Raw genomic sequence first — 25,932 nt, 5'->3', positions numbered from 1 at the left:
CTAGGAATAGAAGAAAACCTTAGAAGGTGAGAGTATTGGAGGCAACGGCCAGTTTCAAAAGTAAGTATTGACTGTACTTCCAAGTTTTTTGGGCAGTTGTGCTCCACATAAGCAGCAGTATTTTCATGGATGGTGAGTGGGCACAGAGGTGAGTGGGAGCTCTGGGCCTCGAGGACCAAATGTGCAAGTGTGGCATTGCTGGGGAAAGAATCTGCAGTTCAGCAAATCGGATGCACCCCTGAGTATCCAGTGGTTTGTGGCATCCTTTTCACTGTGAGAGCTGTAGATTCGATGCCTGCGCAGCCTGATCCTGACCCCAGCAACAGGCTGAATCGGCTCACCCACTCTGCTGCTCCATACTCCTACTGCTCCCTCACCGCGGCAGTGTGTCCTGTCTCTGGCTGGCGGTAATGCTGCCTTCTCTCTAGCTGAGAAAGGATGCATCCTCACCTTTCATCCTCTGGGTCACTATGCTCCTTATGCCATAAATTCAGATGGAGTGTGGGGTAGAGACCTTCCCTGCTGTGTTTGTTGCCAAGCCCTGGTAAGGAGGAAGTCAGCTTAGGAAAAGGCCACCAGTAGCATAGAATCATCATAGAATGGTTAGGGTTGGAAGGGACCTCAAAGATCATCTAGTTCCAACCCCTCTGCCATGGGCAGGGACACCTTCCACTAGATCAGGTTGCTCAAAGCCTCATCCAACCTGGCCTTGAACACTTCCAGGGATGGGGCAGCCACAACTTCTCTGGGCAACCTGTTCCAGTGTCTCACCAGCCTCATTGTAAAAAAATTTCTTCCTTAGATCTCATCTAACTCTGCCCTCTTTGTGTTTAAAGCCATTTCCCCTTGTCCTGTCACTACTTGTAAAAAGTCCCTCTCCAGCTTTCCTGTAGGCCCCTTTAGGTACTGGAAGGCTGCTGAAGATCTCCCCGTAAGGGCTGGTTCAGAGGCATTCCAGGAGCTCGTCAGGCACTCCATGGGGGAGAGCGTACCAAGAGACAGCGGATCGCTGCTGCTGTGCTGCCGCGCACTGAGTGTGGCTGCCAGCTGTGCTTGGGCGTTAGTTCAGTAGCTCGGTCCCCAGCTCTGCTCCTCCCTGCCCCTTTGGCTCGGTTCTCTGCAGAAGATGCCACCCTTCTGCAGTGCCTGCTCTTCCCTGCATGATGAGTTACTCAGCCCTCTCCCAGCTTGTCGCTTCCTCTCACAGTCTGCCTTTAGTGCAGCCAGATGGTCTGTGCTCGCCCACACTCCACGCAGGCACCTTCAGCTGCCTGCGCTTGGATAACGTGCTCATCTGACCTGCTGGTGGTCAGGCCTCTAATCAGCCTTTGGGAGATGGTAAACGTTCATCTGCTGGAGAGGGTGGTTGTGGGAGGTAACCTGGGAGTGACAGTCATCTTCAGACCTGCGCCCAGAGTCTGCTCGACAGCCTGGCTGGTGTGGGCAGGGAGGCTCTCCGACTGCATCCCTGTGAGCTCTCTGCATGTACAAGCTTCTGGTGCTTGGGCTTTGGAGCCTGCTGCTGCGCCTGGGCACCTCATCGGTCCTCTGCCACTTCATTGGCAGAGCTTAGTGCTGGTCTAGGTCCCTGACCTGGGACTTCTCTCTGGAGCCATTCAGTTGCCTTCTGACACAATTTGCACTGACGACTCCGTTGTGTTCATTTCAGATTTGAGTTTATTGGAAACTTTCAATGCAAATTACAGTTCAAAAAATGAACTGATACAACGGGTAACAGTAAACCATCGTCTTCCTGCCACTGCCAAAGTGCTCCCTGTACTGCCAAATGCTTTTGGAGAGAACTTTGCATGTCTTATTGTGAGGGGGAAGCAATTCCAGATTCCTGCCTTATGCTGCTGCTAAGACAAGGCATACTGTACCTTAATAGCATTACCCTATCTACACACACTGTGCTGCAGGTTAAACAGTGACACAAAACTTTCATTTTCATTTTGTCAGCTTTAGCTCATGTAAAAATACAGTCTGCCTTTTTCTTGGATTTTGGGTTTTTTGAAGTGTTGGATCAAGTGAAAAGGCCCAGACAGACTTGCACTATACATCCTTAAATACTACAGTTAACCAGCTTAGAAAATCTTTAAATGACAAGAAGGTAGAGGCTCCTAAACTTGGAATCACCGCCTGCCACCATAAACCAAAGCACTGTGCTTGTGAGCTGGCCAGTGCTGCAAACTAGGCAGTCTCTAGAAAAAGAATCCAGGTTTTGGATTGTCCATATGCGATGCTGTGATCTGGACCATTAGCAAATATGATTTGCATAAATAGCTCTTCCCTCTCCTCCTCCCATCCAAACTTTCCTGGCACAGTTAGCTAGAGACTGTTCTCTGGGTGGCCAAGTTTGCAGTAGTGGTTAGGGATCAGCTGATGGTCAGGTCTGTTCAAGCTCTAATCAAGCTGTGTCACCCTGCAGAGTACTGGCACAGAACAGCACCAGGTTACTGCTGAAGGAAAATGGGCAGTTCAGTCTGTGCTTCCTGTCATGGAGCAGGATTCATGTCAGTGCTGCAGCTCTGTGTGTGGAAATGGTCTTGGCCGGAAACACACCCTGTGCTGGGCTTTGGTTCCCTAGGTCTCACTGCTATGGAGACTTCACAGGAGCAGGAGCTTGTGGGGGATAACCCCCTGAAAGTGCAAAGTGAAATTGGCAGATAAGTTTCCATATGTGCTTGGTTCATGACAGCAGTAGCTGCAGGGAGCTTCCTTTGGCTGCAAGACCCTTTGCACTGGACACGACTTCCCCTTGGATTTGTTTCAGTCATTAGGAAGACAGCACTGAGCAGAACTGGTCTTTTTGTCCCCTTTCCCAGCCTCCTTTGACTCTCTTTTGACCTCTTTGGAAGTCTGGGAGAATTTCTGCTACTCTCCTGCGTAGCTGGTTTCTCCTTTCTTCTCTCTCTCTTTCCTTTTTCATCAGCAATGGGTACTGCCTCCATGCCTGGAATGCATTCAGCGTAAGTCTCCTTAAAGAAATCGGGGACACAAAGAACAAAGTGATGACACGTTTTTGTTGTCATAACTTCTATTTGAGGGAGGAACTCCCCTAAAACACCTGTGGGATTTGTCCTTTCTGCTGCTAGTCAGTCTAAACATCTGCATGCAGACCACTCCATTAATGTGTCAATCAGGGAAAAAAAACACACTGCCCTTCTCTATTCCTCTCCGCCAAGAATTGTGCTCCTCCCTCTGACAGGATTCACTAGCTGGTGTTTGCTTAGCGCTCTGAAGATGAAAGATGCTTCCTGAGAATAAACAGGGTCTCTGAAAGCAGTTTCTTCAGGAAAAATGCAAGCTCGTTTGGTTCAGACCAACCATTTGGGAGCGCAGGTAGCTGGGCTCCAATTCTTACTTGATACTAATTGTATTAATATCTTGATTGATATTAATCACCCACCACAGGTGCGTTGCCCTGGCTTCCCATATGGACAACAGGGAGTGACAGTCCTGTCCAAAGAATAGTTTGCTATGTCAAGGTCCGAACTGCATTTTGCCAGTCAGTGGGGAAGAGGTAATGAGGAACGACACGCGGTTATGCTCCTATATGAGGTCATGCATAGAATGCATCCAGTCTCTTCCTGGGTCGGAATTTTCCCTGATTCCTCCAGTTTGCTAGCTTGTTGGGTTAAATCACGCACTCTTCTGATCTTACTGACATGGCAAGCTAGAACAGGTTCGCTCTACCACAACAGAGGTGAATTTAATTCAGTTCCTCCTCCCAGGTGCTGAGGATCCTGTCTGGGCTCTGCGGAGGCACAGCCTATTCCTGACTGCATGCAGCTGACATGCTTTCATTGCGGGGCAGATGAATGTGCTTCTGTTTTCTGCTGAACTTTGACAATAGTTTTCTCCTGTTGAAATACATGGCTAATGCAGCTATGGGACAATGAGTGAACTGGGTGAATCTGGCTCCCGTCATGATCAGTAGAACCAGACAGTTCTCGCTGCTAAGTCGGGCTGACGATGGCATAAACCGAAAGATTCCTTAAGTAGAGTTTCTAGTTGATCAACTCTGGATTTGTGAACTAAATCATCTGCTGTGGACAAAAGAATATAGTGTAATTCCTGCACGATCGTTTGGCTTGCAATAGTTGTACTTAAAGATTTTCCTAGGGTGGCTTTTAGAAGAAGTTGCGTGGCCAGATCTGCTAATCAGCTTAGAAAGTTTCAGCCACTTATCCACTTCCACTGTATTCTCTTTCAGCAGATTAAAAGTCCTGTGAAGGGTACCGCTAAATTTCCTTTTCCAGGCTGCATGGAAAATTCTTACCATAAACCTCTGCTGATGATGTCTGTGCATATCACAGAAGCAAAATACCAGCAGCAAAGAACCTGCTTCACATGTTCCTGGAGAGCAGATAATTGACCTGTCAAAAGTAGTCTCAAAAATAATCTATACGGTATATTAAACCTAAGTGAAAAGAACTGCTGGCAAAGGAATGCACTTACTTGTTACAGTGTTCAGTAGCAATCTTCAGCTTCTCCCAAAAGATATTTTTTACCTCCATAGTCAGATCAAACCATGCCCAGAAGTACTTCCTCATGAGCCAGGCTGCATGGAGGGTACTCGCTCTCTTCTCCAGAGTGGAGAGATAATCCTTGTACTAGAGAAGAAGGACAAAGAAAGAGGTGAGAATGGCTTCTTCCTCCCAACCCCCAGCCCAATTAGCAGAAACAGAGCAGTGCTGAGACTGTGGCAGTGAAGGGTAATGGGGACAGGAGCAGAGGAAACGGGGACCAGGGTGAGAAAGTGCAAAGGTGCAGGTGGGGAGCAGTACATAGGAGCGTCCTGGATGGAGAAGAACGATGGATAGTGGAGAGCTGAAAGAAGGTCTCTGAAGAAGGGAATGATGCTGGTGGAATGGCGACAGAGTAACTCAGCAAAGGTTGGGCTGCAGGTGTGTGAAGTGGCACTGTGGCGAGGGGAAAGTGTGGCAGCAGCCAGCTCATTTCTCCACTGCGGTGCAGGCAAACCTTTAGCCAGTTCCTGAAGCCTCGTCTCAGCAATGTATGGGAATAGAAGTCCTCAGCCTGTGACATCTTGTCCATGAGACTCTCCTGGGTGTGCTGGAGCCAAGTCCTCAGGCCTTTCCTCTGCAGACTCAAGCAGTGGTGCCTTTGTGCCACCTGAGTAAAGGCAGCAGAAATGGCAGCTGGTTACTTGGACTAGTGATTACATACAGCTACAGAAAACTGGGTGCACTAGAAAATCACCTCAGCTTTTTGGGGCTCCCAAAATGCAGATGTCTGACAGCTGGAATAACTTGCAGGATATGTTCCCGCAAAGAGGAGTCAGCATAAGGAGCAAGACCAGTCTCTCTATCAGGCTACTGCTGTGTCACTTCCAGAGAATATCCTTTTGAATTAGATACTTTAACCCATTGTGAACGGAGCAGGAACATGGCCTATACCAGTTTAGTCCAACCCCGTCCGTAACGCTGAACAGCAGGATGGACTTACGGAGCAGCTGCTATTCCTCTTTTTCATCTCAGCCAGAGGCCTATGTGCATTTGTCCAGGTGTTATTAGTCCACCCCTGATAAGGTGTGCCGATTCAGTCACGTATGGAAGTGTTTCATTACCAATATTTACATGTCAAGGTATCAGAAGCTACCACTTGCTATTCTGCACGGGAGGCATGGCCAGGCTGGAAGAGATGGCTGCACTGTCACCTGTGGTGTCCTGCCTCTAGCAGCGGCCAACACTGCACCAGCAGTGACTCCGGAGAGAGGGAGAGCCCTGGCAATGGGCTGGGGGAGCCATACTGCTGCCACTACAGTGCCTGGGCAGAGTCTTACTGCTGAGCTTTGCTGTGGAGCAAAGAGCTGACAGGTTCATGTCATAAAACTTCCATTTCTTTTTTTGGCTGTATCATACCAAACTAACTCCCACGGTGTTACTGGCATCACATCATGTGGCAGTTAGTACTGCAGACAAGTGGAGGGTAACAAAAGATGACTTCTTGTTAGACGGAAATTTGTTCCTTTCTCTGTCCTTTTGGTTCCTGTTTAATCAGCTATAAATGAGGGGTTTTGATGACCTTTCATGATTGTAGTCAGAAGAGCTGATTGAAAGAATTAATATAGGGCAGGGTGTGCAGAGAGAATTTTTGCTTTTTCCATCTCTACCTGGCTTAAGAACCTATTAAGGTTTCTGCTAAGTGCTGCATCCATTTTTTTTCCCTTCCTCCCATGGCACCAGTCCTTTCCTTTATCCTCAGCACTTACCATCAGGTTTTCCTTCGCTTGCTCCATCAGCCTTTTCCATGGCACCATTCCCAGCTTTCTCAGCAGGACCTTGTCATAGTGATCTCTGGCCTTTTTCTGGAGCTGCTGCTCTTTCTCCAGCCTCCTTTGCTTCTCTAGCTCTTTCTACAATACAAAAAGCAGTAGTTCATCTGGATGAAGAGGATGTTACGCAACGACAATAGATTGTCATATTGGAGCTGCAGGTCCTGACCTGACAGGAAATAAGGATCTGCATCATCTTTAACAGTGCAGACCAGACCAGATATGAGCCCATGTACTAGAACCTGTGGTAGAAAGCAGAGCAAACAGTCTTGAAAATCCTCATGGAAGATGATGGTACTTCTGGACATTTCCTTGGGCCATGTATCAGCACATGGCCTTCCCTGAGCACTGCAGTTTGGTGTTACTGTAGTTACCAACAGTGCTGATGTAGCAGGAACCTCCTTTTGATGGGTCTTCATCAATGTGGGGAGGGGTGCTTCGGGGAGCTCAAGGACGGCAGCTTTCTGTGTTTATAAATCCAGACTGAAAACCTGTCCAAGAATTATTCTGAGTTTATGCAAGGACCCTGCCACTTAATCTAGCCTAAACAGCAGGGGAGGGTTGTGGGTATTATATAACTGTACAATATTACTTTTGACTGAGACTCAGGGATGAAGGTCAAACATCCTAAAACACGCAATCCAAGTAGAACAGTAGTTGTAGGTCAAACTCCTGTAGGATTTCAAATGTGCTATTTGGCTTATTAGGACAGCTCATTTCCAAGTAACAATAATTAAGTGAGGCTATTCCTAGGCTAGCTCCAAGGACATGATGCTTCTGTTCTTCAGGTGGAAAGTTGCCCTTGATATATCTGACAGGCTTGTTTGCTTTTGTGTCGTGTTTGTGACTGGTGTCATTATGAATGCTGGAGGGGGATACAAGCGGAAGGAGCAGCCTGAAAGTAGGCCAAACATAGAATCGTAGAACAGGCCAGGTTGGAAGGGACCTTGAAAGATCATCTGGTCCAACCTCTCATGGGGAAGGGAGCCTGGATGAGGTTATCTAGCACCCTGTCCATCTTGAAAATGTCTGGTGATGGGGACTCTACTGTGTCCCTGGCGAGGTGGTTCCAGCAAATGATTGTTATCACAGTAAAAAGTTTATTTTTTATATCGAGATGAAACCTCTCTGTGATAGTTTGATGTGTGGGGGGGTGTTCTGGTGGCAGGGGAGGGGATTTGCTCCCTGTGCCACCAGATCTGAGTCCCATCCCCCCGGGGGAGGTTGAGCCAAGGCGGCGCCTCTGCGAATTGCCCTATTTAAGTTGGGACAAAGGGGCGGGAAAGGGGCTTTTGCTCAGGAGCGAGGAGAGAGCAGGAGGGCGCGGCCCTCGCTCCCGGCTCCCGGCCGAGCGGCCGCTCGGGCCCGGGCCCGGGCCGGCGCCATGTGCTCAAGATGGCGCCGGGGAGCCGCATGGGGGACTCGGTAAGCGCCCCGCTCCCGGGGTGCCCGCCGGGCCGAGCTCCCCCAGAGAGGATTAATATCTAAGAGAAGACAACCACAACGACCGGGTCAGCAAAGATGGAGCAGGAGGAGGTGTACTGGAGCTGAGGCTTCCCTTGCAATCGGTGTGAGATGGCAGGCGGCCCCCCTGCAGCCAGGGTGTACTCGGCGGAGCAGCGACCCACTCGTGGCCCGTGAGGAACCCACATCGAGAAGGAGATGCCTGAGCCCAGGAGAGGTCGTGGAGCAGGGGATGCGCGACCAGGTACTGTTGATAATGGGGCATGGAATGCACGACGAGGTCGTGGAGGCATCTGGAGACCGTGGGACGACCCACGCCGACGCGAGTGGCAGCAGCTCCCTAAGAGGCCGAGACTGGTAAAGCCCCGAACTGGTGCGATCCATGGGGAGGATTGCAATCCTGCGGGCAGGACTTACTTTGGAAAAGTTTGGGGACTTTTTCTTTGTGAGTAGGGGATCCACCGAAGCAAGGGAAAAATGGTGTAAAGACTCCTCCTCCTTTAAGAAAGGAGCGGCAGTGAACAACATGGATGAACTGACCTGTACTCCCCCATTCCCTGTCTCCCTGCGCCGCTGGGGGGAAGGCAGAGCCAGGAACGAAAGGAAAATAGGGGGTGGGGAGGTGTTGTTTTAAGATCGGGCCTTGTTTTCTCTTTCTCCTCTCAAGTAACCGGTTTTCGTTCCCTTTTGTCTTTTGTTTAGTAACTGTTAATAAATTGTTTTGTTTATTAAGAAAGCCTGAGTCATGTTTTGCCCGAGACCATGTTTGGTGGGTGCTCCCGCTCGGTTCTTGTCTCGATCCTCAGTCCAAAAAAAAAAAAAAAAAAACCACGACACTCTCCCAGTGCAACTTGTACCTGTTGCTGCTAATCTTCTCCATGTGGCTCCCTGTGAGGAGAGGGCCTCAGTCCTCTTTATAGCAGCCCTTTAAGTACTGGCAACATGCTGCCATTGTGGAGGCTTATGTGGCCATGCCTCAGCAGCAAACGTCCACCAGCTGGGACCTCTAGTCCTGCTGATGAGACAGAGACAGAACATACTTCACAGTGTATTCGGCCCACAACCCTTCCCCTAACACTGCCAAAGAAGGGGAAGGTGGTAATACGGTGGGTGTTGTGCTGTGGAACTCTGCTCTGCTAATGAAGACCTTCAGGTCATAGAATCATAGAATCGTTAGGGCTGGAAGGGACCTTCAAATGTCATCTAGTCCAACCCATTACTCTGGCTAGTCACATTACTCTGGCTGCTGACTGCGTGCTACTGGGTAATGGATCTTCCTTCCTATCTCTGCTAAAGCGGGGGGAAATAGGTGAGGTGTTTGGTCACCAGCTTCTGCTGTCTTCTCTCCTCCCGTCGTTTTTCCTGCTGAGCTTTCTTTTCCTCAGCCTCCTTCCTCTGTCGTGCTTCCTCTTCAGCCTTCAGCTGGGCCTTGAAATGGAGAAAGGTAAAATTTAATTTGGCACATGTGACCTTTTCAGAACATACAGACCTCTACGCTTTCCCAGTATTCCTCTAGTACTGACCAGCATCTGAAACTTCAGAAGAAAGCAGCCTTTGTCACGTACTGGACATGATCTGTGCTGGACAATGAACTGTGGAAAGGACAGGAAGGAGGGACTGTTCTTTCAACTACCTATACATGTATCTTTCTACTACCTATATATAAATATTTATCTCTCTCTTTCTTTGCCCTAAGTTATAGTATTTGCCCACTCTTCCCGTAAATAATTTAAACCACACACCAAGTTACTTATTGATGACCTGATTGCTGAAGTCAGTTCTGAGTCCCTGGGCTCTGCTCTGAAGCTTTACTTCTAAATGCAAAGCAGCATTACAGGTACTCAAATGTTTCTTTCCCCAAACACTGAAGATCAAAGAAGTTGTTTTACTTCAGTACTGGTCATACTTGGCCCAGTGTTCTTCTCTGAGTGTTTATCTACCCCTCTTGCAAGCCCCACTCCACTTTCATTTCACAAAGGGGCGAATTTAATTCAGTTCATTTCAGAGAGCTGGAGCACCTCTCCTACGAAGACAGGATGAGAGAGTTGGGCTGTTCAGCCTGGAGAAGAGAAGGCTCCAGGGAGATCTTATAGCAGCCTTCCAGTACCTAAAGGGGCTACAAGAAAGCTGGAGGGGGACTTTTTACAAGGGCATGTAGTGATAGGACAAGGGGTAATGGATTTAAACTGAAAGAGGAGAGATTCTCATTAGATCTAAGGAAAATTTTTACAATGAAAGTGGTGAGGCACTGGAACAGGTTGCCCAGAGAAACTGTGGTTGCTCCATCCCTGGAAGTGTTCAAGGCCAGGTTGGATGAGGCTTTGAGCAACCTGGTGTAGTGGAGGGTGTCCCTGCCCCTGGCAGGGGGGTTGGAACTAGATGATCTTTGAGGTCCTTTCCAACCCAAACCACCCAAACCATTCTACGATTCTATGAAAGCTTTTGCTCTTGCTGTATGCATCAAAGGCCTAAAAGCCACACCAACCATAACGCATGATTACTATGATTGTGCTTCTTGATCTCTAAGATCATGGCAGCTGCAGCTGAGGAAACTCTGATTCTTGTGTGTCCGCTCTATGGTTAGTGTTCTCTAAGGCTTGTTTCAGCTTCCTGCCTATGTGAGCGTCTCTCTCCTGCTTGGAGAAGGAACGCACACTGTTTGTTTTAGGACCCCAGTTCTGAGCCTTCTAATCCTATGCAACTTACTATCCATGTTTTCAGTAACAGCTCAATGCCCTGATGCTAAGAAGGCTCCTCTGTTGGATGTGTATCACAGAATTTGTATATTAACTGTCAGTATCTTCTGTCTCCAGCAAAGATTTGCTAGAAAGATGCAGGATTTTTACTAGGTCAGACTGCGCATCCTCAAGCTGCACAGGACCAGACAGAAAAGGCAGGGGAGGGGAACCCCACCATTGCCAGGTCCAATCAAGTGGATCTCTGCATGCACTTCCTCCCTTCCCATCCTTAGCAAGGACAGTTACAGTCATGAGGTAGGTGTGAAAGCGGTGGTGGGGTGGTAAGGGAGACTGCTCCTAGAATTCCAACTGCATCAACATGAAGCGTCTGCCTGCAATATGGCAGGGCTAGTGCCGTCACTGTATGCAAATGCAGCAATAACTTCTTTTGATGTGTGCTGGACATCTGCCTTCTCAGATGTCTATAAAACTCAAGCTATAAAACTCTTCTTTTGGATAAAAGACCTTTTCTTGGTCACTGGCTCTGGGGTTAAAACAGCATTTCTTGTAACTGGGATGGTGCGAGAGAGACTTCGTTTAAACAATTTTTTACTTTCCTTACCAGTTTCTCCTCTTCTCTTTGTTTTTTGGCTTCTTCTAGTTTCCTCCTCCGTTCTGCCCGCTGAGTTGCTCTCTCCTCCATTGCTACAGAAACATGAGGGCATAAGGCTTAGTGGAAATGAGCTGTGTGATAATGGCAGAAGTTTAGTGAACAAGAATGACAACTACTCTCTACTGCCAGGCCCCCGTTGACCTGGCAACACCAGCACCAAGGGACTTGCTTTCTGCTGCCTCTTACGGCTGGCAGTGTCATGAACAAGGAACCCATAAACATTTATAAGATGACTCCGGACTACTGTAATTAGATTCACTCCACCCTCCTTGGTTGACAATCACGGCCATGAAGCTCAATTATGAAAGGAGTTATGTCCAGAGGTTGTATCCCTGTCTTTCCTGGTTGAGTGCTGAGGCTCAGGGAACCTGATTTAGCAGCAATTGCTATGAGGTCTCCAGTAAGCTCCTGCTGCTTGTTTAAAGAGCAACTTCATGATGGAAAGCATTCCTGCCACAGTGACACACAGGTACCCAGCCTCATTAGTGAGAAACTACTGCTTAACGCTTCTTTTGGGAGATGAACTGCAATGTGGTGCTCTTGCTGGCCATCAGCGAAGGTGTTGAAGTGCTGACATGACCACCCAGAATATGCAGTGGAATTGAGAACCTGTGTTCACTTCTCCTGAAGTCACAAATGAAGCACAGGCTGGAGCAATCAATAACTGGGGGGCATTTACGTGTTTTGACCACAGTGGCCTTCCTCAGGTTTTCCTCTCAGCTGTCCTAGGGTTCTCTGCCAAGGAAAATCATCCAGTGATAACTTTATTCACTGATTTTTTTGGGGGATCTTCAAACACAAGCACCTGAGTGCTCTGAAAATATGCTTACTGTCCCTAAGCTGTACAGAGTTCAAGCAAATCAGAGTGAGTGATGGCTTGCACTAGGTAGCATTGGAGCTGAACATGGTCAGTTAATGAAAAGCAACTATTAATGCCCAGTTATCAGGGCCAAAAAGCTCTGGTGATCCTAAAACTGTTAAATTATCACAATGATCATATTCCAGACAGTCTTTCAAGCAGGCTGTGACCACCCCCCACTTGATATGGAATAACATGACCTAGGGATATAACAGAACCTGATCTTAATGTACTGTAAGAAGAGGCTGTGCTGCATGTCTAACATGTATATGCTGTTCCTGCACAGCCAGAGAAGGGGAGATATCTCACAGAAGGTGGGGATCTGGAGCTCCTTCTCCAGCCTAGCTACTATTGTCTCACAAAACCTTGGGTAGGCACTTAATTCCCTTTGAAATCTCAATACCTCTGTCACAGTTAGATGAAACTGGTCAGTTTAAGTGTTACTGGGATGAGCAATGAAGGCAACAAGACTGACAGCAAAAAACCCTGTAGAGCTTCTCTCTCTGAGTCTTGTCACACCAGAAACAATCAATCCCATGCGTTAGGACTTGAGGGGCTTGCAGTGGCCCAGGTTTTACAGATGCCTGACTTGGGCATGAAAACAGCTCACCCTCTCACAGTGCTGGTCAGGCTGGGAAACCAAGTGCAGAGTTTTACTTGCACACTGTCATCAACCAGCAAGGCTGAGGCGAAGAGAGGTTTCCAGACAAGCTGTTGAGAAAAGTGGTCTGGAACAGTCTTTGCCATCTAGAACAATACCTTTCAGTATCGGATGAGCTGAGGTCAGCTGGCTGGAGGGCCTCCTGCCTTGCATCACTGCCCTTGTGTTTTCTAGCCTGTGAGAAACAGATGGACAAGAAAGGAAAGAGTAAAGAAATTAATCAGTGATGTCTCACACCTACCACCTATGGTTGAGAAACAGGCTTTGTAGTTTCTATCCTCTGTTGTGCTGCATTTTCATTCTGAATCCCCAATACACCTTTCTTCTGCTTGAACTGGGATTAACGATGGATGCTTGCAAAGGAGCCGAGTACCCAGGGCTGCTACATGTTCTGAAATACTGAGAATGACACTCTTTTTTTCCCTAACTAAATAAATCCCTGCTGCTACTATGTGTGACACTCTAGCATTGCTGTTTCCAGGTGGATCCTGTATGGATCACATGATGTTGAGCCATTGCAAAAAGGGAGAAGGACGGAGAACTGTGGCCAGCCCGATACTACCCTTGAGGCTGAGTCACAGGTGAGAGGAAGAGCAGACAGCGCTCGCATGACTGAAGTGTGCCTGGCAAATCCTGGCTCAACTTGAGTGGGAATGAGACGTTGACTAATTAAGCTTGCGTTATTGAGGGCATATACCTCAAATGGGTTGTATTCTTGCATCTGGATTGTTCTTACCTCTTTGTTTTTTCCTCTCTCGTTTGCGAAGCAGAGTTGGTAAGCGCCTGGGTAACAGCTGTGACTTGTGCAACAGCTGTGACTTGTGCTGCCTCGTCTTTAGCTTTGCTCAGCCTCTGGTTTTGCTGCAGTTGAAGGATCAGCTCTCGCTGTTTCTGAAGCTGCTGCCTCTGCTTCTCAATCAGACGTTGATGGAAAGCATGATGGTCCTCAAAATGGCAACCAGAAGCAGGAGCTGTCTTTGGACCACGTACTGGAAATTGCTGGGACAAAGTGGCTATTTGATTGATGTACGTAGCCTGGTCCTGGGTGCTGGAGGCTGCGTGTTTTAGGGTAATCTCCCAGGAAAATTTGAGTTTGCTGGAGGAAGGAGATGTGTAAGCAGCATCCCAAGAAGAGTGGTCTCTGGTCTGGTCAGGCTCTTTCTGTGTGAGACAAGTTTCGGTTGGCTAAGGTGGGAAAAAAAAAAAAAAAAAGAGGAAATTTTGGCATTGATTAAAACCAAGCACTCTTCTGCCCTTGCTACATAGTAAGTGTTTCTTTAGTGGAAATCTGGTGAGATGCCTGAGAAGTAGGGTAATCTCAGCTATGCAATCTTTATCTAGTTCCTAGCCAGGGCAGAAGGGTCCTGTTATGCACAAAATGGGAGACTGTGGGAAAGAACTGGTAAGAAGCTGTGTGCCATTTCACTGGGAGGAAGAAATCCTGATCAGGCAAGAGCTCTGGCAGGAATATATCCTGACTATTTGGTTAGGGAGCATAGCTCAGGACAGCTCATTTCTCAGGGGTTAGCTCATCTCCTCAGGGATTAGCACACTCCCTTTTGGACTGTGTTGTCCCCACTCAGCGCTCAGATGGGTAATAAAGGAAAAAACAGTTGTCGAAGTGATCTACGTGACTGATCTACTGGACAGCCCCTTTTCAGATGGAAGTCTACAAGGTGCTGCTTCCTCATGCCTCTCCTCCAGCTTTGGTAAATATTACTGTGAAACTGGTGCACCGTGTGTAATTGTGCTGTGCCTTTTCTGACACGTGGCTTTCTCTGACGAGGAATCAGATATAAGGTCTGCTTTCTGATTCCTAGGTCAAACCCCAAATTCAGTCTCATCCTTCCAGCACAAATTTTGCCAGTGCATCAGAAGAAAAATACGGTACTGCTAGGATGATATAAGCACTGTAGGAGATCAACTTTTGCTGACAATTAAGCAAATGAAAAGCTTGACCTGTAATATGTGTGTGTGAGCTCTCGTGCTGGGATCAGGACACTGCTGTGGTACAGGATTTATAGACAGAAAGGAAGGGCAGGTGCTGACTTGACAAATGACAATTCAAGGCTCTGATTCTCCTTTCCTACCTCCTTGTGATGCGCATTATCCTGAAACAGACAGTGACAACATTTCCCCCCCCATGTTTAAAAGCCAGACAGCTGCACTGGCATGACAAAATCTCTTGTCATGCAGTCAAGCATTATTCTTTTTCAGTCTGAGCAGACATCAAAGATGTAACTGATCTCTCAGCAGACGTGATCTGGGGGTGGGACGCTCACTGCGACTCTCAGTACGTGAAGGGTAGTTCTCTGGCGGCATTAGGGATTATTTTTAAAACTCATCCATTGTCCTTTTTGCCACATTTGCCTCTTATTTTTAAAGACTCCTCTCCTGAGCAGTTGCAGGCAGGTATTTGGGGGTCACCCTGGGAAAGAAGCCTTCCTCTGGGACAATGCACTCTTTATTTCAGATTGCACAAAAGTACTTTGTAAAGAGTACCGAGATGCCAACAGACAAAACTACACGGGAAGGATTTACCTTGTCTTGCTGCAAATCTCGATGATGGTTTACTTCTGCTGTCTCAGGCTTGTTAACCTCCAGTGGCCTGTTCAGACCACCCTTCCCCAGTGACACTGCCTCCAGCAGCTGTGCCATCTTCCTCTTCGTCTCCTCCCTCTTGATCTGCAGCTCTCGCTTTTCTGTCTCTGCGTGGCTCCAGCGCTGCCATGCCAGAAAGCAGCGGCACAAAAGCCGTCGCTGGTTGTGCTCCACAGACAGTTGTGTTTTCCTGAATGTGGAAGCACTTGTGTTACGATAGGAGTGAGGCTTTTGCCCAGGCCTGCCTGAAACAACTGCGCCAAGTACAGCAGTCCAGGCCATGGCACGAGGCCCCATAACTTCCCAAGTCTTGTTGCTTAAGGCCCTTCAAAGCTCTACAGTGTCCCTCCAAGGAGCAGTGGGAGGGCAGAAAGGATGCCCGCTGCTTTGGAGTAAGTAAGTTTCCCTGGTTCGCATTTTGCAATTTCCTGTGTCATCCTCGGGCTGTAGGATAGGTGCAAAAGAGGTATCCTGTTCCTTGCCAGCTGCATAGAGGGAAGCTGCAGTGCCTTACCACACAGCCCGCCAGACACCTGCAAGAGCAAAATTTTCTCTGGCTGACAGGGAATTCATCCAACAGCCTCCTTAATGAAAGGCACTGGCCAAAATGATCTCTGCTATACTGCCACTGAAACAGGAAATAACTATATTAATCAGGAATAAATATGGCACCTCATGTTCTCTAGGGTCTAGAGCAAGCCAGGGTGAGATTTCCAGGAAAGATACCTACAGCGAGAGCAAGCAGCAAGCTTGTTGGAAAGCGCTAAAGCTCTTGTTTATCTCTGTCCTCCTTTTCATCTGTGCCACAACGCCTCTGGCAGACTGCAGGCAATGTAGCAATTTTCTCAGCTTCTTCCTGCGGGCTAACTGGCAAGCCCCTCTTACAGTCCCTGAGCACTGCTCTGCCCAAGTACTTCTGCAGTAGGAGGAATTCCACGGTGTAGAGGTCACTACCTGTTCTGATCTTGGAGATGAACTTCCAATTGCTGTGTCTCCCGCTCCACTTTCTGGGCCCAGTTATAGTTTCTCCAAGCTCGTAGGGCCTTCAGTTGGCACTTCCAGTCAGCAAGGGCTCTGGCTTTTTCCATTTTAATTCTGTACTCCAGAATGACTTTCAGCCAAGCAGAGAAATGTCGTTGCATGCACTGCATGGGAAGAGTTTCAGAAAACCAGTGAGCAAGACATAGCCCATCACACAAATGCTGATCCTCTCTCCACCCTTCCCCCTTATCTGACTTTCCTTTTTGAGATTCTTTTTAGAATCCCATGTTCCACAATAACCTTGAGGGATAAAAAAGAAATAAGCAGAAAAGAGCATGTGCAGGTCTTCTACAAGAAGCAGAAAGCGACTAGAAAGATAACGTCATGGGGCTCTATGCTTTTGAGTGAAACACACTTAGTTCAGTGTAAAGGAATAAAATGGGTGAAGAACATAGAATTTCTAGAGACAGGAAAGATGTTTCAAAATCTAGAACATGTCTAAGATGCTACAGGTAAGAACATTTCTGTGGAGAACAGTTCACATATATCTCTACGGACCACTTGTTTTCTTTTTTTAACTTAGACAAAAATGAAGACACTTCCCAGTGTGAATTTATGACACGACCTAAGCTCGCCCTTGTTCCAGTAGGAAGCCAAACCTCTCCCTATTGTATAAACTAGACTCGCTGCCTCTGGGAGCGATATACACTGCACAGAACAGCAAATTGCTATCTAATCTACCCCATAATTCTAGCCCTGTCACTGCAGACACTGTTTATTTTGACCCTCCAAGTGGGTCAACTTGGAGGACTCGGCTGTTCGCCTTTTGTCATGATGCCTTGTTTTAATTGTTTTCCTCTCAGTCACTGAGATCTCCAAATGGAGACTTACAAAAAGGGCAAAATGTCACCGCATTAGCTATTTCTTTTGGCTTTAGCAAAATTATCCAAGTGTCGCTATTGCTTAGCTCAGCTAAGCTGTGGCTTCTCACATGATGCCAGCTCTAAATTGGTCTGTGATTTCATGCAGGCTGATCTTCTCAGCTTAGACTGTGCTGGAGAGAGGTTGTGTACTGCTAAACAGTAGCCAAGCACAAATCCAGCAGGCGTGCAGATGAAGTGAGCCAAGGGCAGAATCACCATAAAAGCTACAGGATTCTTCTATAAAAAAAAAATCTAGATGTAGACAAGTAGATATTAGTGATGATAACTGCGCTATTAATTAAAAACATGAGGTGATGGATGGCATTCATACCTGCACTCAGGGAAATTTATTCCCTTTGCTGAGACTGTCCATATAAAATCATTCAGTACAAAAAGATGGCTCTTTAATTGCAAGTATTTGATATGACTAGGTGTTTAACCCCGAGCTGGCCATGGTAGCAGCATAATGAGGGTAAAAGAAATAGGTTCCTACTAGGAATTATTAAAGTCTCCATGTTTGCCTCAAAAGAGCTGTTGCAGTATCACAGAATACCCTATTGCACCCAGCGGGAGTGAATCCTTGAGGAACTTGTTACTGTGGATATGCTGGCACTCTCCAGCTCTTGGAGACCCAGCTCAAAATTCATCCTAGGCCTCCGCACTTCTCTTTCCTCTCCCTGCTCCTGCATCAGGGTCTGCAACACAATCTTTAAAATATCTTCCCATACACACACTAAGGGCTTCTCAGGCCCTTTTGTGCCACTTTCCACTTTTACTTCCTTCCTCAAGGGAAGACAAATCTTGCTCCACTGCCTCCTCTGTACATCTGCCTGTTTCTCAATGGCGGAAGCCTTGTTGTTCACAACTGTCCTGAGAGCCACATCTTTTCCACAATTCTAGTGACACCTCCCACTGAGTACACCTGAGGACAGATACACTGGGAATGGAAGATCAGGATTTCTTGCTCCTAGTCTTACAAGATACTTTTTGCCCTGCTCTTCTTCTTGGTATCAGGAGGAGGGCTTGGAAGAAGTAAAAAATTCTGATAACCACGTCTTTTTACTTCAGCTTTGCGAACAGTAGCGGAGGGCAGGCAACTCAGAGTCTCAGATAAAGAAGGGGGATGCTCACTCTCTGCTTATTAGTATGAATCCTGTGCAGCAGCTCCTGAGCCCTTCTCTGTTTCTCCTCTTCTTGCACTTCTTTCTTCAGGACCAGGGGTGGTGATGCAGCAATAGATACATTCTGCATTGACAGCTTCTGATTTTTTTCTTGTCTCTTCCCCTCCCTGGAAAGTGAACAAACATACAGATGTAATACAATGAGGAAAGTACTAGAGCACAGTTTTCACTGTCTTTTCAGCCAATCCTAAGAGAATCACCTCTACAGCTTAGAAAGTTGCTGATTATTGAACTCAACCTTCTTAGAAAACAGCCTCTGTCATGATTTAGGCCCCCAGTCTGGAGCGTTTCCAAAATGTAACAGGCAGAAGAAAATAGTAAGATTTCAGTAAAGCACTTGCATGAGAAGATTTAGGATCTCAGGGCTGCCTAAGTAACCAAATGGCATCCCTACAAGTCACATCTCTGGGACAGTCCAAGCTCAGCACAAGCAAAAATCTGTCTCTGCAGAATTCTCAGCCAAGAACGCTCTTTCTTCCCTCATAGCAGAGGAAGTATCCTAAGCGCTAGACTTTCAACACAGACTGTTCTAGGCAGGCTAGCAACTAATTCTATTTTTTGGGTGTGTGTACTGGCTTTCACGCTGCATTAGACACTAACAAGGCTGCATGTGGCCACAGTGTTGGTGGAGAGAACGCACGGTGGTGCACACACACTCCTACTCTGTGATTCAGTGTACACACACTGGTCATGGATCTTTACAGCTGTGTCTTTAGCCTGTCTCCTCACTAATGACAAACTCTGCCCTTGAAGTTGGTAACAAAAGATTAAAAGGTTTTGGGAGAGTTCGAGGGACAGCAGATGTTTCCTTTGGGACCACTACTCCTCTTGCGTTTAGCAAAAGGAGCTGATAAGAGAAGCGTTCTTCATATGGTTCTTTCCAAGCCCTGCCCCTCCCTCTTACGTTATCCATGCTTCTGCCATGGTGTGCCTCTTCCCAGCCATCTCCTTTTGCAACTTCACCATTTCACTCTGGATCAACTCCTTCTCCTTCTTGGCCTTCAGGGCCTTCCTTCTGTCCTCCTCCTGTGCTTGGAGCTTGGCCTTGGACAGAACCGATTTCTTCAGGGACTTTTCTTGTCTCTGAAGCTCTAATGCCTTCTGACGCCTCATTCGGTTTTCTTTCACCTGGGAAGGAGGAAATCAGCAAAAGTCAAAGCAGGTGCCAAAGGCTGCAGAATTTGAGGTTCATGGTACACTGACAGGGTGGGTCACTGTCCACCTTTCACATGAAGCAAGCAACCCTATCTGTAGCTGGCACTGACTGGACTGGTTCTGCTCTCAGATCAGCAAAAAACTCCATTTAAGACAATGGGTTTAAACCAGTATTACTTGATAGGAGCAAGTTCGGAACTGGCTGCCATGGAGGCTTTTCCTGTCAGTCTTCAGAAAGGCAGAAAACCTGACTGGATACAGTGAAAGCTGACTGTGCAAGCTACTGTGAATGGCCAATGCAGTAACGCTTCAGCTCAACTGTGGAAGAGTATCCTCAGGTGTTTGCCTCCAAGCCAGGGATTAGTGCAGGTTGGGAGAGAATACTGGGGAAGTGTCACTGAGCATTTACTCTAATCCTATAATCCTCCCTCTTATTCCTTTTAACTGTGCTGCCTTGCCTGCTCACCTGCTTGTGTCTGAGTTCCATGATTATTCGTGGATCTACAAGTTTTTGTTTTTCCTTCATGTCTTCAAGTCTAAGTTTTTCCTCTATCCCACAGTTTACAACTTCACTCTGCAAAAGATGCTGCAGGTATTCTTGGACAGAAGAAGTTTCCAGTTCATGTTCCAGATAGCTGCACAAGTCTGAAATGAGGAATTCAGATTATCTCAGGCTAGTCTGAAATGAATAAACCCCTCTGTCTCAGATCACAAAGCCTAATGTAATTAAAGGGATCACTTTCCCAGACTCTGAATGCGTTTCTGATGAAAGCGGACACGCTGACTGCACTCCATTTATCCCCAGAGTCTTAATCAGTCTCCCATTGAACACGCTAGAGCAGTAACAACATTTCATCCATTTTTTACTGCCTTGCCGCTGAGCAGCTCAAATGGCTGTATAAATTTGGCAGGCCTCACAAATACATGAAAGAAGTAAATTCCTCCTTCACGAAGGGAGACACCGAACGTTTCTGAGGTGCATTTGTGCAGCCCTACAGCAAGCTGCTGTAAGAGCTGGGGGTGAAAAATTGTCACCTTTAATCTTGCTTCTACTGAGCCCGCTATCCTGGCCTCAGAGCAACTTTTACCTCTCATTCTGCCAAGCTGGGAGGCCTGCTCCCTCCCCCAGCACATCCTTGGGAAGGAAGCCAGGAACTGCTTTGCTGTGCTCTCACCATCAAACCGCTCACACTTCAGAGGGGCTGCAGAAGGCTTTTCCAGGAGGCCAGAGTCAACGTCCTCTTCTCCATCACTCATCAGCTCCACTTCCAGTTTGGGCTTCATCCAGTTACTGAGCAGCTCTTGGGCTATCATAAAGAAAGAGACTGATGACTTTACTTGCTTAAAAAATATATGGGTAAGTGTAAACTAGCAAGACTCTGTCTCTGGGACAGTTATATCACATGCTGGGAAGGCTGTCTAAAATGACTGAAAGCTGATCTGCACCAGAACATGGAATAAGGCTAATAGTTCCGTTCTCATCTTCTTGATCTATAAAAGAAGAGGAAGAGAAGGTGGCAAACTTTTTCCCCGTCACTGTCACGGTTTAACCCCAGCTGGCAACTAAGCACCACACAGCCGCTGGCTGTTCCCCGCCGGTGGGATGGGGGAGAGAATCGGAAGAGTAAGAGTGAGAAAACTCATGGGATGAGATAAAGGCAGTTTAATAGTGTCCTGGTTTCGCTGGAATGGAATCACAGAATCAATTTTCTGTTCAGAAGTAACAGAAAGTAACAGATTTCTAAAGTAAGCTGCATTTTTAAGAAGACTGCAGCACCTGATTTGGTGAGAACAAAGTTGATAAGAGACTGTTTTAGCTTGTAGCCAGCATGGTATGCAGGTATCCGTAGGGATCTGGAACTTTTCAACGTGTCTTTGCTAACGACCCTGATGTCCAAGCACCTGATGGGAGCAAGGCCAGGGCAACTGACACCTCAATAGGCAAATGGGTATTCCATACCATGTAACGTCATGCTCACTATAAATTACAAAGTTTGTTGGGGATGGTCTCTCTTTCTCAATGGTTGCTGTCCCTGGAGGGTCTCATCTGTCATTCTGCTCCCAAGGCTTACTCTCTCTCTTCTGGGATTGTGGTTTCAGGATTTTCCTGCTCCAGGATCGCTGTCTGGGAATGGGCTGGATATTGGTCAAGGGGTGGTGAGCAATTGCACCATACAGCACTTGTCTGTATATATTATTATTACTGTCATTATTATTTTCCGTTGTATTTTATTTCAATTATTAAATAGTTCTTATCTCAACCCATGGTCTTCCTTCCTTTTCCCAATTCCCCTTCTCAAGTGGGGAGGGGTTGTTGGGTAATAGAACAGCTGGCTATTCTTTAGCCTTGGATACAGGCTAAAGGTAGACAAATAGGCAAAGCAAAGCCATACACCAAGCAAAGCGAAACAAGGAATTAATTCACCACTTCCCATGGCAGGCAGGTGCTCAGCCATCTCCAGGAAAGCAGGGCTCCATCACAAGTAACAGTTACTTGGGAAGACAAAAGCCATCACTCCAAACATCCACCCCCTTCCTTCTTCTTCCCCCAGCTTTATATGCCAAGCATGACGTCATGTCGTGTGGAATATCCCTTTGGTCGGCTGGGATCAGCTGTCCCAGCTGTGTCCCCTCCCAACTCCTTGTGCACCCCCAGCCTGCTCGCTGGTGGGGTGGGGTGAGAAGCAGCAAAGGCCTTGACTCTGTGTAAGCACTGCTCAGCAGTAACGAAAACATCCCTGTGTTATCTACACTGTTTTCAGCACAAATCCAAAACAGCCCCATACCAGCTACTGTGAAGAAAATGAACTCTATCCCAGCCAATCCAGCACAGTCACATATGTCACAAATGAATTCTTCTCCACTCCATTTTTCCTACAAGATTCTGTGGACATTTAGATCACTCGTGTGATTATAATAGCATTTATCAAGGAGATGGAATTCACATGAGGTAAGTCACATCTCAGATAAGCTTTCATATGTTTTACCACTGCCCTTGCAGACACTTAGCTAGTTTCCACATGTACAGCCAAAATTGTCACATGTTAAATAGAAAAAGAACCGCTGTTTGGACAAACGTTTGCTTCATGGTAGAGGTTAAGCTTTGCAAGTACCAGGGCTCCAGGAACAACTGGTGAATCTAAATTACAGATCTGACAGATGGCAAGCTTCACCAGGGACTACCTGTACTCAGAATTAAGAATGCAACTGCAGGAATGCACCCATGATGGGTTTGGTGCTCCTCACTGAGCTCAAATCCCTAATGAGCAACTGGGTATACAGTCCTGCTGTGGACTTTATTTGTATGTCCATTCTTCTGTGGAAAAATGCAAAAATTCCTTTTTCCAGAGTTCCTACTCAAAAGCGAGGACAGGTAACGTGCTGCTTCCTCAACAAACCACCTGGCCTCGCTGCATGGGTGGCCCAGCTCTCCTGAGGCAGAACGCAGAGCTGTAACTGCCAGGCGCCAGGAGCAGCCCCATGAGAGGCTGAGCCATCCGCGCGGCAAGGATGGGCGAAAAGCCGGGATCTCAGTGGCCACTCAGTGCAAGTCGTCCCTGCAAAGGCACACAGCTGGCAGACAGGAGGGAGCAGCTGCTCCACATCTCCAGTTACAACACAAAATGAAGGTGCTCCCATTGAGTCCCGGTATTTCGAAGGCAATAAAGCCTTTTTAAAACTTCCTTAAAAAGGTGGGTTTTTTAAGAAAACATAAATCGAACATTTGTTATCCTTCAAATCACTGTTGTTCTCTTGTATAATCTCTTGGGCCAGCTTAGGAACAAGGAGATATATCTGATAAGTGAAAGAAGAGAGAAGAACAGCTTATCGCTTGGGCTTACTTTTTGGACTGGGAAATGTGAGCTCTTCATAACTGGAGTAAGAGAGTCCTCGCACTTCTCTATCGATACCTTTCTTTGCCAAGTGGACTGTGTAGTTGATACCATTGAGCATTCTAATAATGCACTCCAGATAAAAGGCTTTCAGTTGAGCTAGGAACAATCCTGAGGGATTGGTCGCTATAAAAAGGAAAACCCAAGGAGAGAAGGGCAAACAAAAATAATAAAGGAACATGAGGAAAGCAAGCAACTTTTCCCTCAATTGCAGAGACAGCTCCTTTAGAGCCACTGTAATGCCCTGTAAGCAAAGAGGTGTGTTCTGCACTATCAGTTGAACTCTTGACGATTGCAAGTGAAAAAGCTGACGTGGATGCTCCTGAGATGCATCTTCATTACATTTTGTAAGGCTCACTTTTGAGTCTTAAAAGAATGGTTACCTCAGGTTTTAAGATCCTGTCTCCTATCAGCTTTCTACACTGCAGGTACACTTCTAGCACCGATGGGAGATAATTTCCCTTTTTCTTTTTAACATACCACAGTTTTATTTTGAAATTTCAGTAAGCACTTGTGGCTGCAGGCATTACGAAGGGAATATTTAGTTAACTAACTAGCGAGGCAGATTTTGCATTGGAATCAAAGCCAAACCACACACTTACTTTAGATGTGAGAGTTACACAGAGCAACTCCATTTTCACATCTGGCCTGCTGCTGAAAATATGTCAGGTAATTTCATCCAGTTTCCTATAGCCCACTAACTTGTATTTGACCCTACAGTGTGTCTTCAAGGGCAGTATTCATCCTCGCCTTCCCTGAAATCTCCAGGAGACAGAGAGTTTATCCTTTTCTTAGGCATGTTAATAAAGATCTACTCTGAACTCCACTAATTGATTCTTCTTACGCCCTTCTCCATTAGATGAAAGATGTCTTACTCTGAACTGTTTCTTACGGTCTCAAGCTTTGCAAGAGCCTGTTCAAACCAGAGCCACACTGCTGGATCAAGAACAGTTCATTTTAGGTAGCTCGTGGCAAGCATTATTTCAGCTCACCTTCCTCACAGGCCTCATCATAATCTTGCAGCTGTTCCACGGTTTCCAAACTTGCCACACGATCCCAAGGTCCCTGAGGACACCTTGACTTTTGAAGGGAAAAAGCTTCAGAGACAGCACACTCAGAGGCTTGGTCCACTCTCTTTAAATTAAAAAAAGGAAAATATTTCTAAAGATTTCTGGACTTTAATTTTTAAACTTCCTATATCCAAGTTTCTCCTCCAGAGAGCAAATATCAGTGGGAATATAATACAAGACAGCACAGCTGTTGTAAGGAATAGCTTTCTTTTGAAACATGTTTCTCCGACTGCTCGATTGACTGGAGAAATTGGATTTAGGAATCATTAAGTAATACGCACTCATTAGGCAATTAGTGCCAATCACAGTGATCAGAGAACAGGTAGGCAGAATGCAAACACCCGGGCCCTGGGGGCTGGATGGAGCCTTGCTGAGCTACTCCCCAGCAACCCCCACCGAGGAAAGTTGGTGTCAGCATTTCGCCATAACCGGGCTGGCTACTGTGTGAATGGTCTGAGTGATTTTCTGTCCCATGTTCATCTCTCTAAGGTGTCAATGGTCCTGGTGTGTCACTGCAATACCTGGACCCTAGACAGCCCGCGTTTCTGTGGAACTTCTTCCCTTTGTGCTCGGGCAAGCAGACCAAGCTGCTGCTGGAGGCCTAGGGGGCTGCACCAGGAGGCAGATGCACACTCCTGCTGCTGTAAGGAGCAGGCTGAGGGTGGGAGCACGGGGATGCCCAAGGAAGAAAACCACGGGGAAGTTCACCCTGGAATTAATTCTTGGTCTCAAGTGGTTGTAGATGCAGGAGGTGGTGCTTTGGGGTAAATCTCTTTTATTACTTGCTCATACATACAGCCTGCAGGACTGCTCCACAGCACCTTTTGTGTGACCCAGGAGCTTTATGCCTATAGACGAGGCACCTCACTCACCAGTGAGTTACCGTGCAAGTTACTCGATCCGGGGCACCTAGTTACCAGAGTCAAACCGGCTGGAAAGAACATTAAAAGGATAACCCTGCTGCGGCCACCTGTCTCTCTGAACCAGAGCGTGACGCTGCCAAGCGCAGCGCGGCCTTCCCACCGCTGGCGAAGCAAGCGGCCGCAGCCCTCCCGCAGACCCGGGACGCCTCTTTTCTGAGCCTGATCCCGCTCCTAAAAGCGGCCGGGATCCCGCGGGGCCGCCCCGCGTGTGCACCGCCCCCGCGGCTGGGCCCGGCCGCCCCGCCCCGCCGTTCCCGCCCCGTTGGCAGCATGGCGGCGGCGGCGCCTCACCGAGAGGACACGCCCCCTGGCGCTCCCCGCGGCGGCCGCCGCCCGCCAACCCCGTTACCTTCGCTCCGGCCCCGGCGGTGAGGCGCCGCCAGCGGTACAGCTGGGGCCCGTGCCCCGGGCAGGCCATGGCCGGGCCGGGCTTCCCCGCCAGCCGCCCGCCCGCCTCAGCACGCCGCGCAGGGAACGGCATCGCCATGGCAACGCCGCTCGGCCGGGGGCGGAAGTGACGTATCTCCCCGACGGCGCACGCCGATAACGTCGCGTGAGGTGATTGGGCG

The 25,932-nt window shown here is 47.6% G+C and overlaps 1 protein-coding gene across 1 annotated transcript; it reads right to left on the bottom strand.

Annotated features, from left to right (window-relative positions):
• Positions 1 to 1,704: 1,704 nt before the first annotated feature.
• Positions 1,705 to 25,850, bottom strand: CCDC191 (coiled-coil domain containing 191). The gene is given in 17 exon segments (XM_086622767.1): positions 1,705 to 2,978; positions 4,462 to 4,616; positions 4,987 to 5,139; positions 6,239 to 6,382; positions 9,092 to 9,193; positions 11,066 to 11,148; positions 12,735 to 12,811; positions 12,881 to 12,898; positions 13,334 to 13,821; positions 15,178 to 15,427; positions 16,192 to 16,382; positions 18,273 to 18,429; positions 19,227 to 19,450; positions 19,944 to 20,122; positions 20,653 to 20,784; positions 24,363 to 24,504; positions 25,713 to 25,850. Coding segments are annotated over 17 exon segments (2,835 nt in total). The 3' UTR covers positions 1,705 to 2,776.
• Positions 25,851 to 25,932: the final 82 nt, after the last annotated feature.

The sequence above is a fragment of the Tauraco erythrolophus genome, chromosome 1 (genome assembly GCF_009769465.1).
Source record: "Tauraco erythrolophus isolate bTauEry1 chromosome 1, bTauEry1.pri, whole genome shotgun sequence".
NCBI lineage: Eukaryota > Metazoa > Chordata > Aves > Musophagiformes > Musophagidae > Tauraco > Tauraco erythrolophus.
Note: the sequence above shows the minus strand (reverse complement) of the source record. Positions and strands in the feature narration are given on the sequence as shown.